We start from the raw sequence: 12416 nt of genomic DNA on the forward strand, positions 1-12416 counted from the left end.
TGCTGCTTGCCGGTCTGAGGGATGACAGATGGTACGGCAGAGGGTGGAGTCATCGGCAAAGAGAAATAGAGGATTTTCCAGAGAGTCCGAGAGATCATTGATGAAAACCAGAAAAAGAACAGGGCCCAGAACGCTACCTTGAGGAACTCCAGCCTGCACAGGAAGAGGGGATGAAAGAACTCCATTTAGGGCCACACGTTGACTGCGACAGGAGAGGAAGTCTGCGAGCCATGAGTGGAGATGGCCTTGAATACCATGGGAAGAGAGTTTGGTGAGTAGGGCAGGGTGCCAGACTGTCAAAAGCACGTGATATGTCCAGGGATACGGCTCGGATTTCCTGTCTGGCATTGAGGACCTCCATCCATTGATGGGAGAGCAGTAGCAGCATATCCAGGGTAGAGTGACCTGGTCTGAAACCAAATTGATGATTGGAAATCAAGCCATTGGAGAAGAGGAAGGATTTCATGTCTGAAGCGATGATGGATTCCATAACCTTGCTGATGATTGGGAGAAGGCTGATTGGTCTGTAGTTACAGGGATCTGTTTTTGCACCTTTTTTATGCAGGGCAGTGATGTTAGCAGATTTCCAAGCAGATGGCAGATGACCTTGGGAAAATGAGAGGGTGAATAGAACAGAGAGAGGGTGAGCAAGAGCAGAAGAGCAGGCTTTGAGGACACGTGGGCTGATGCCGTCTGGACCGGTTGCAGAATCTGACTCGAGGTTTGAAAGCAAGCTCTCCACCTTGTCAGGAGAAAAGGATACAGAGTCCAGGGACAGTTGGGTGCGACTGGGTAAAGTGGGTAGGGATAGTGATGGGTTTGGGACACAAGATTTAGCTGCAAACACCGAGTTTAGACATTCAGCTTTATCACGTGTGGAATCAGCAGTGCGGCCATTTGAGGTAAGGGAGGGGATGGAGGGGGAACATACACCAGAAACAGATTTGATTAAACGCCACCAGGATTTTGAGGAGGGAGAGAGGTTTGAGAGTTCAGACTTGAGATGAGAAAGATGTTGTTTTCTGGCTCTCCTGAGGGTAGATACACACTTGTTCCGAGCTTTGTGGAAAGAACTGAGATTGCCCTCAGTTGGGTTTGCTTTCCATGAGGCAAAGGCAAGTTGTTTCAGGACAACTGCCTCGCCACAAGCTTCAGTAAACCAAGGGCGGGAGGAAGGGTCAGACAACTGAACACGAGAGGGGATAAATCTGTGCATGAGGGAGAGCAAGTTTCTTTGAAAGAATTCCCAGGATGAGTTGATGTTTGAGAAAGTAGTGATAGGAGACCAGTCTGTAAGTTTGATGGCTGCTCGGAGACCCTGCCAGTCGGCTTGAGTGAAATGCCAGACTCGACGGCGGTGAGGCGGTTCTCTGATAACAGCCAGAGAGATGTCCACTTTAACAAGGACGTGGTCAGAAGAACCAATTGGAGCGAAGGAAGAGCAGCAGATATTGTCAGGGAAATTTGTCAAAATCATGATGTTTTGATGATGACAAAACATGATGACATTTGAAAGGTGAACGTGAAGCTCAACTGCCGGATGATGGTCTGATGATTCCACGTTGTAACTTAGAGTCAAATTCCTGGCGGGCGATACATAATTTCTCAGGTGTTGGTGAACACACACGAAAACAGGGGATCCCATGGTCTCCATGAGATGCGTGATCTGGTGTTCGATGGGCACGTTATTGATGGGAATTCAGAAAGTACTTTCTGAAAAGGGCACCTGAGTATGGATGGAAGACGCGTGGTATTTAGCAATGAAACTTTACTCTGGATGCTTTACTGAGAATACTGAGCAGTGTTGAGGCATCCAATGGACGGCGATGTTTGACATCTACAAGGAGATTGAAATGACGAGGACAAAGAACCACACTTAGGATCGAGTACCTGATGTCGGCTTTAGTAAATACCCAGGGAAATGAGCGACGTCAATCCAAATCAAGCTGGAGGAGACGTTCTCCAAAAGTAACAAAGGTACTGAGGCTCGCGGCATGTAACGAATGTTCCTGTCAATTTTTCTCATTCAGCGGCAGATGGTGGCCCAATGGTCTCTGACTCTGTATCCACAAGAAAAGGAAGTCCACTGGTGCGATCCACGAAAAGGAGAAGGTGACTGACGTATGGTCCATGTGAACTCTGCTGTTAGTTGTGGGCCTCGTCGTTTCCCAGGGAGCTGGTACAAGCACCGTGCTCTACACCGACGACCATTAACACCGAAGGTCATGGGGGCATCAACACCAATCTGTAGTGTTCACGACTGGTGAAGGCGAATGCCATCAAGTCGTCAGGGCGAGCACAAGACATAAATCTGTAAAATAAAATCGAATTTCTTCGTCCACACACACCCAACCTGTCCACCAAATTTTGATAGAATCCGTCCACAACTGTTTGAGATATCGTGCTCACAGACAGACAGACAGACAGACAGACAGACAGACAGACAGACAAGCCGGTAGGCGACATGGGTGGTCGCAACATAATTGCATCCTAGTCATACAGTTTTTGACGGATCAGGCTGAAAGTTTTTGACAAAGAGGTTGATTATAGTGCGCATAAAAGTGCGGAAGCCGATTTTTTATTTAAAAAAAAAAAATCGGATTTTTTTCTAAAAAATTCAAAGTCCCGTTGCTACGCAACGGTGGCGTCCATAGCAACGGTGCTCAAAAGCATAGAACTTGATCCTGGTATGAACCTTCCAGTCAAGTTTCATCAAAATCGGTTGACTCCTCTGGCCTCCAGATGTGTCCATTACATACAAACAAACAGACAGACGGAAAACCTGAGAAAAACCACCCAACATAACAAAACACAACAAAAACAACAACATGTTTGTCTACTGTCCAGCGACCACCCAACATCACCTTCGGTGGCGGAGGCAGTTTGTAGAGCGCTCGCCAAGTGGCTTAAGCACTGAAAGCAAGCACTCCAACGAAGCGGTTGATAAGGAACGGCTGGCTTGGCAAGCGTAAGCAAGCTGCTTGGTAAAGGGACACTCGGCCAGCTTCCTTATTTGACACTCAGCATTTTAAAAGGACAAAGCACAGACAAACAACCATCGACAGCACAGGCTTTGATGCCCCCCCCCCCTGTTGAAGTCCTTGTGAAGTGAATTTATTGTATTTATTGTTGTTGATGTAGAGAGGATTAAACATGATGAAACGAGGTTTTGTTCCATATTTTTCTTTTTACTCCATATGTTACATTTTAAGGCTTTCGTTTTTCCCATTAATTAATTATTTTTAATGTACGTAATTTGTAGACGGTCGTGCAGGTGCCACGTGCAACCATTGAAACGGTGTTTGCTCATTAAAAGGATCCGATCGGCTCGAAATGAAAGTGTCCCACGTGTTATAAGAACCGTTATCTCAATGGAACAGCGAATCCCCAAAGATTTGCGGCTACATGAAACAACCACAACCGCAACCACAACCACAACCCCAACTACAACCACGCGCAAAAAAAAAAAAAACACAACAACAACATCCGATCAGGCGTTTCCGATTCGCCGATCAACACTTCCGGGGCAAGCGGTGCGCGTTTTGCGGTTTCCCCCCGTTTTTGCTGGGAACGTCAAGGAAGGAGTTTGGGAAATTGGCTGCAGGACACCGGCACACCGAGACCTTCGCTTTTCGAACGGCGCCGTTGGCTCGTTGTCATCCATAAGCAAGTACGTGCTGGTAGATAGAATAGCCACCTTAACGTATTCTCCAAAAGGAAGATGTTGTTTCAAGTTCATAGAATGTAATATACAGTATGTGCTCCAGGAAAACAAAGTGTGTATGTACTGTATATATAAACTAGAACGGGCACTCATAGAGCGCATACCTTCGCCGCCACTACTTGTTTTTGTTCTTGGTATGAGTGTGGGGAACTGGTTTCATATGAATGGTCTTATGACACAAACCACATATCTATAATGTCATGACCCCCCCCCCGACTTTCGGGGGCTACGGACTAAACAACAATCAACTCACGTCGTTTTGGTGAGTCTTCACTCGCAAGCTCGGTGAATACAACGTTTCAACAAGAGAAGGTAATCTCGTTTGATGCTGGTTTCATGCAAATCGAATAAGAATTGACTGAGTTATGCCGAAAACCACATATTTTTCAAGGGCGTGACCCCCCCCCCCCGACATTTTACCCCAACCGGTGACATGTGTTATGACGTCATTGTGTCACAAGATTGGGCATTAAATTCTGAACATTTTGGTGCTGGGTTCATGTAAAGCGGACAATAATTGACCGCGTTATGACAAAAACCGCATATTTTTCAAGGTCGTGACCCCCCTGACCTTTGACCCCGAACTGGTAACAAGAGTATGGGCGTCATTGTGTCATATTGCATATCACAAGATGAGGCGTTGAATTCTGAACATTTTGGCGTTAGTTGCATGCAAATTGAATAAAAATTGACCGTGTTATCGTAAAAAGACGATTTTGACCTTTTCGTGACCTTGACCTTTGACCCGAACGATCCCAAAATCTAATCGAATGCTTCCTGGCTAATAACCAATCATCCCACCAAATTTCATGCAATTCGGTTTAATACTTTTTGAGTTATATGAATCACAAGATTACAAATAAATAAATAAATGAATACACGCCGACCAAAACATAACCTTTCGCAGAATGCGAAGGTAACACGAGGTCAGGGTGATTATACAGGTTGTTCCAAAAAGACCCGGACGACTTTGGTTGTTAATATGTTAAGAACCACAAATAATACAAACGATGCCCTTTGGTTTATATGATACAGAATCTCATAACGTTTTGTTCACACTATCAATACACTTGAATGTGAGCTCCATTTGTTGTGTGTAGGACCTCAAGGCGGTACAAGAGTTCTTGCCATGTTCGGCTCAGCATGTTTGTGTCCACCAGTGATCATGCAGCTGTGATCCGAGAACGAAGATCCTGCAGGTTTGCCACCTTCATGTTGCAGACAACATCTTTGACAAAACCCCACAGAAAAAAAAATCAAGGGCGGGGGGGGGGGGTAATGTCTGGTGATCGTGGGAACCAGGCGGTTGATCCGTCTCGGCTTTTTCATCGTTGTGCTGGTTGACCTTCCCCGCAACATAAAAGCAAGCTTTGTCTGTGAACGTGACCTTTTTCAGGTAATCTTCATCATCCTCTCTGCGACTGAGCATTTTCAAGCCAAACACCCTGAGTTTTGGGTCCATCATTTTGTTTGAGTTCCTCCAAAATCTGCACTTTATCAGTATAAATCTTCAGCATTTTATGCAAAATCTTTTCTACAGTGGTGGTTGATAGTCCAAGTTCTCCGGATGCATATCAGATTGATTTTCTGGGACTTTGTTGAAATGATTCACTGACCTCGTTCAACGTCTGCCCCCCTTGTTCTTGGTCGACCAGTACTTTTCTGTTTCTGACAACATCCAGTCTCCTTAAACCTCTTGTACCACTCTCTGATGCTCGTCTGCCATGGCAGATTCCTTCCATACCTTGTACAGAAATTACACTCAACTTGCATGTCTGGTCTTGTCTGGATGAACCATTCGACGCACTGAACTTTCTCCTGTGGAGTCGCCATTTTCTTTTAAATTAAAACCACCAGACCTGAAAATAGAGAAAACCTTATAAGTTTCTGTATCATATAAAACAAAAAAAAGATGTTTCAAATAAGGTAATTTCCTGTGGGGGTGGGGGGGGGAGGTGGAGGAGAGATAGAGATACGGATATGGATAGGGATAGGGATAGGGGAGAGGAAAAAAAAACCAAGAAAACAAACTAACACAAGAACACACGTCTTCTGTTGCGATCATCGCAGCAGATTTCAGTCGATCACCGACGACGACCACAAGACGAAAATCGAAATATCGTGCTCTGTAGTGAGTGGGGCCCCTGGTCCTTTGGGATGGGTTGTGACTCATGTCAGGGTCTGACAGTATTTAGTTTATTCACAACCTCGTTATCCTGGGATTTAATTCTACAAGGCGCTGAAAGGTGTAATGAGGAATGTTGATCAATATATTCAAAAATTATACCGAGTTGGTTCAAAGAAGCGGAGAAACCAATGAGGAATGCCTTTAAGAAAAATAATCATAATTCTTTGAGCAGTTCAAGTATCCACCTGAAAAAAAAGGTTTTTATTCTTATTTTATTTTTATTCGAGCTTTTATTTAACGAGAATTGCACTCGGTGGAGCCCATCGTTTCGCCTCATGCGCTCATTTTGACCAAAAATACCATCGTGAACTGAGCAGTGAACATGCTACTATTGTGATCCACCGATATTATTGCCTATATATCTGAATTATCCATGCACCTTATGTCATATACATTGCCATTATCCGTGGCTTTATTGATTGATTATTAGGATATTTAACGACCACTTCTGTGCACATTAAGGCTAAATTGCGTCAATGAAAATGAAAAAAAACAAACTATATTCCCCATGGCTAGTCGATCAAATGTATGAAGTTTTGCGTCAATTTGTTAAGCGGTTCTGGAAAAGATGTTTTTTATTTTGGTCCACGAGCGCCAGCCAGAGTGACCACTATATTCGTTATGTCTGTGTGTCTGTCTGTATGTTGGGTAGTCGATCTCGTCGAAAAAAAAATCTCCCAAAATTTTTTTTTGAGATTTTTTTTTTCTACCCTTATTATCAGTATTTCTGTCGATATGTTTGTCTGTCTGTTGGCTGCTCTTAGAGCACCCTTATTCTGGACATTTCCATCTGTCTGTATGTCCGCGAAACTGGTTAAGCCTAGGGGCTAAACCACTCAACCGATTCCAATGAAATTTGGTAGGTAGGACCAATATTTCTGGGAATCGTGTGCTTTCGAATATGGGACTTAGCAACGGCCCTTTAAAGTGGTCAAAAAAAATCGAAAAAAATCAAAAAAAATCGAAGCTTAGAGTTCTGTGCACAATCTATCGAGCTCCCTTCATGCCAATTTGCAGCCCTAACAAAAAATATTTGCAGGAGGAGATAGGTTTTGGGCGAGTACATGTCGAACATTTCAGAAACGGTTAATTGCGAATATCTCTAAGAGAAAGAGTCTGATTTTGATGAAACTTGGGTGAAATGTGTACAATGTGGCTCGCATGTACACAAAAATGAATGGTTGCTATGCACACCTCCGTTGCTTAACAACAGCTAAAATACTTTATCGTACATCGTACACTTATTGTGGACTGTACAAAAAAATCAATACCTCCGAAACTGGACCTCTGAGGGACCTGCTTTTTTTGTGCCCAAGGAGAATCTCTTACAGCATCATATAAAAAAATAAAATCTTTAGCGAATAGATAAATGGAATTACCAGGGCTGCCATTTGTTAGAGTCTCTTTGGAAACATGCCTGAAATTTCACAAGGCGGGTTTCTGGGCGCAAACTAAGAGGGCTGTGATAATCATATTTATTGTGCTAAATTGATTGATAGCATGTACATGAATATCGCCGAGTCACGTCGGCCAGCTTTCCATCTCGAGCGAGCAGCCATGTCGCTTACCAGCTTGTCTGTTGGGTAGTCGATCTAGTCGAAAAACAATTTTTTGAAATTTGTGCTACCCTTATTATCAGTATTTCCGTCGATATGTTTGTCTGTCTGTCCCTCTGTTCGGTCCAGTGCTCCATTAATACAATGGCAATTTCGATGAAACTTGGTTGGTAGGTTCATACCATGACCTAGTTGTGTGCAAATGAGAACCGTTGCTATGGACACCACCGTTGCCGAGCAGAGGGACTTTGAAACTTTTGAAAAATCATAAAAAAATTATTTTTTCCAAAATCAAAAATCGTGCCATGAGCGACTGGGCAGTACATTCAGCCATATTGTCAAAAATTTCCAGCCGGATCCTATGAAAACTTTCGGAGAAGATAGACTTTGAACCCTGGTCGAAAAAAAATAAAAAATGAAGTTGCCTAGCAGCGGCCGACTACCCATGTCCTCCTACCGGCTTGTCTGTTGGGTAGTCGATCTCGTCGAAAAAAATTTTTTTTCTAAAATTTTTTTTTTTTAATTTGTTCTACCCTTATCACTTTTTCCGTTGATATGTTTGTCTGTCTGTCTGTCTGTCTGTCTGTCCCTCTGTTCGGTCCAGTGCTCCGTTAATACAATGGCGATTTTGATGAAACTTGGTTGGTAGGTTCATACCATGACAGAGTTGTGTGCAAATGAGAACCGTTGCTATGGACACCACCGTTGCCTAGCAACGGCCGAAAAACCTCAATGTGGGGGTATTTTAACGAAAAAACAATCTGCAGCATTAACCCTTGAAGCAAGAATCATGAATTTTCTTGTGCTTAATCCTCAGGTCATTCCCCACCAAATGGGCCCATCATGTCAGGTTCTATTGGGTAGTCGACTACCCATGTCCGCCTACCGGCTTGCCTGTCTGTCTGTCCCTCTGTTCGGTCCAGTGCTCCGTTAATACAATGGCGATTTAGATGAAACTTCGTTGGTAGGTTCATACCATGACTTAGTTGTGTGCAAATGAGAACCGTTGCTATGGACACCACCGTTGCCTAGCAATGGGACTTTGAAACTTTTGAAAAATCATAAAAAAATTATTTTTTCGAAAATCAAAAATCGGGCCACGAGCGACTGTGGGCAGTACATTCAGCCATATTGTCAAAAATTTCCAGCCGGATCCTATGAAAACTGTCAGAGAAGATAGACTTTGAATGAACCGTGGTCGAAAACAATAAAAAAACAAAGTTCATTATATCTCAGAGACTATGCATCAGATATACATGAACCTGGTATGGTAGATTCATGGTATGTCCTAGTTATGTGTGAGAAAGAACCGTTGCTATGGACCCCTCCGTTGCCTAGCAACGGCCGAAAAACCTCTAAATGTGGGGGTATTTTAATGAAAAAACAATCTGCAGCATTAACCCTTGAAGCTAGAATCATGAATTTTCTTGTACTTAATCCTCAGGTCATTCCCCATCGAACGGGCCCATCGCGTCAGGTTCTATTGGGTAGTCGACTACCCATGTCTTCCTACCGGCTTGTCTGTCTGTGTGTCTGTCTGTCCAGAGCATAACTCTGTGGACTTTGATCCGATCTTGATGAAACTTGGTTATGTGTTCGATACCAATGTCTAGTTGTGTTTTCCTGGATGAGGGCGTGCTACACCCAAAAAATAACCATTTTTATGGGGTAGTCGGATTAAAAATCTATCTTCTCCTTGGGAATTGACTGAATGGAATGGGTTCTTCGGTATTTGAATAGCAAAATGAATTATCGAAAACTTGTCGTTGTCCGATTTTTCATTTTCGTCCCAAGGTCAAGGTCAAGGTCAAAAACTTAGAAAATTGCGAATTTTGACATAAAAACAATCTATGTCGTCAAATACCGCTCGTGAACCATTGTCGTCTTCAGACTTGTATTTATTTATTTATTCAAAAATGCATTTTTATTTTCAATCCAATATGGCTACCAAACCATGTGACTAATGATATCACAAATTTAATTCCTCATTTTTTAAATTGACCAATTTAATGGTCGTAGATCAGACATATGAAGTTTGAGTTTTGGATAAGGATTTTTATTCAACCAATTAAGGCTGGAATGTCACTTCACCAATGTTATCACCCTATATACCCCATGTGGAGTCGATGACATTTGCCAAGTTTCAATTTTTTTCATTGAACGGTTTCAGAGAAGAAGATGGCCAAATTTTCTTTCATCCAATATGGCTGTCATACTGGTGTGTTTTTAGCCCTGCACCCCACCGCCGCCCCTCGGCGTGGGACTAAAAACAAGAATCCTAAATGCACTGAATCACACTTTTGGACAGGGTCAAGTAAATGATGTTGGTAGCCATTGACAGGGAAATATGAAAGTAAAATAAATGATTTTGTTGATAATGTCTTGTTCCTAATTTGCAGTTTGAAGTTGTCGAGATGAACTGAAATGCAACTATATTTGGAGTGGACGACCGGTGGGGAGTCATGCGTCAGGAACTCCTTACAAAACAGAGCGTAATTATGAAAATGGACAACCTTCGTCAACCAATCAGTGATGGCATTGGAGTCTGTCATGAAAGTTTCAGGAGGAATTTAAAAGATGATAAAAGAACAAACAACTGTGCACCTTTTGTGCAAAATGGTGATTTCAGCAACTTGTCTGAAACACAAGCGGAAATCTTACCATCGGTCCCTTCACTACACGAAACAAATGTGATGGAAGAAAGTGGAAAATATGCAAGCTGTCTTTCCAATGCCATTATTAAAGAGAAGTCTGTTGTTAACGACAAAGAAACTCTATGTGATTTTGAACTGCTTACGGCACCAGACTGTAAAGTTGAAATGGAAGATAAAAAAGTAGAAAACTCCAGTGTAAGAAGTCTCAACAATGCATTATACAAACCTATGGTGACAAGAACTGATGGTAACAAAACTCATGATGGGTCACATATCTCAGATGTCATTCCCACTGAAACCGAGCTGGTTGAGCAAGCCTTGAAACTTCACATGCCAGAGAGAAACTTCTCAACCTGCCCGGTTCGGAAGAAATCTATTGCCTTGTTTTTTCGGAGCATTAAATCTGGAATGCCATCGAACAATCCAATGCTTGATGGTGAAAATAAAGCTATGAGCCTCGCAAGTGAACTCGAGGAATGCATCCATGGACTCCACCCCAATGAAGGACGGCACTATAGGGCATGTGTGCGCAGCCGCGCCGCCAACCTGGCAGACAGGCGTAATCCAGGACTCTGCCATCGCCTGCTAACTGGGGAACTGAGTGCCCAGCTACTTGCGGCAATGTCAGCTGAGGAAATGGCAAGCCCAGAGCTTCAGCAATGGCGAGAGACCTGGAGGCGTGAGACCTTGAAGAAGAATCGGCTTCCTGAGAGTCTGCCAGGAACCACCACAACACGCCTCAAATGTCGACGCTGTGAATGTCGCAACTGCTCCTTGTCGGTAGTTGACCGTGGAGTGCTGTGCTTGCCAGCCTGGGTGACACCTGATACTGAAGGAGAACTTACTCTCATAACATGTCAAAGTTGTGGGGAATGCTGGTACAACGCAGGTTGGCTCATGCCTTGATTGGGAAAAAGAAATGGTAGTTTTGAAATATATTGTACAAATCTGTAGCTTGTGGTCTCTTTCCAATAATTTATTATCTTATAAAGTCAATAAAGGATGATTGATGTTCCGTGTGTTCATTTGTTGATATCTGATTGAGACATGTTCTCATTTCGAACTCGAATGGCACTCGGTAGAGCACATACCTCCACCAAGCTGAACAGTTTACATTTTGTATCCCACTGATGGGCTGGATCTGAATCTGGACCTGAACCAAAATTGAAACAGCTTGTTCTTTTGACATACCCAACTCATCCACCAAGTTTTGTCATCATCTGTCCACATTTTGAAAGATCGTGCTTTGTGTGGTTTTTGGCCCTATTTCTCAATTATGAAGAATTACTGAAATAATTCTCGTATCTAGGTCTTCACCAAAATCGAATCGGTTTGTCCTTGTCCACCAAGTTTTGTCTGAATCCGTCCATAACGTTTTTGAGACATCGTGCTCACAAATGGACAAACAAACGGGTGAATACATAATATAACCTCCGTCCACCTTCGGTGGAGGAGGTAATAAAAAAGACCTTCATAAAGTTGTGCCTTTCATTGTGTGAAATGGCATTTTAATGAGACATATTTTATGAATGCCGAATTACTTTTTATCGTGTCATGAAAGTATTTTCATCTTTTTTTTTTTTTTTTTTTACTAATCAGACTTCCCTGTCCATTAAACATAATAATGTGTTCTCTGCAACTATGAATGAATGCCTGTCTGAAATTTAAACACATATATCCATGAACTTTTTCAAACTAAGTTGATAATATTGACAAGCTGGTCCTTTAACCCTCATCCCTCCTTTAAAAAGTGTTTTTTTTTTTTTTTTTTTTTTTTTTTTTATACCTTGGTCGAGGCTCGTATGAGAGCTAACACACAACTCACAGCAAGGAGGCACGAGACAAGAGGGGCGGGAGTGGAAGGGACACAACATTGGGGAACAGACACAGGTGAACTGTGGAAGGGAGAGGGATGGGGATGGGACGGGGAACATGGCGAGGGGAAGATGGACATTAAAGGGACTTTCAGGAAGGAAAGCAGGAGAATTGAAGGAAGTGGGCTTGGGTGGATTATCGGGGTAGAAAAGATCGAGGATTTGGATGGGGGAAGATAAGAGGTGGTGGTGAACAGCTGTTTTGAAAGCCTGAAGGGAAGAATGGGAAAGAATAGAGTGAGGAAGTTTATTCCAAAGGCGGGAAAAAAGAGGAATGAAAGAGTGAAGATGAGCAGTGATTCGTGATTTTGGTAGTTTTACCAGAAGGGGGTTGTTGGCGGACCTTGAGCGCCCTGTGGAAATGTGGTTGGGACAAATCGCAGAGAGAGCAGGGGGGGCAAGGCTGGAGAGGAGTCGGTA

General features: G+C 43.0%; 1 protein-coding gene across 1 annotated transcript; it reads left to right on the forward strand.

Annotated features, from left to right (window-relative positions):
• Nucleotides 1-3521: 3521 nt before the first annotated feature.
• On the forward strand, nt 3522-11143 carry LOC147014467 (uncharacterized). Its single transcript, XM_085850659.1, has 2 exons — nt 3522-3670; nt 9868-11143. Exon 2 carries the CDS (start codon nt 9931-9933, stop codon nt 11026-11028), a length of 1098 nt encoding a protein of 365 aa, XP_085706785.1. The 5' UTR covers nt 3522-3670; nt 9868-9930; the 3' UTR covers nt 11029-11143.
• Nucleotides 11144-12416: the final 1273 nt, after the last annotated feature.

This window comes from Eptatretus burgeri, chromosome 13, assembly GCF_056783735.1.
Source record: "Eptatretus burgeri isolate ZD-2024b chromosome 13, Ebu_testis_v1, whole genome shotgun sequence".
Classification (NCBI taxonomy): Eukaryota; Metazoa; Chordata; class Myxini; order Myxiniformes; family Myxinidae; genus Eptatretus; species Eptatretus burgeri.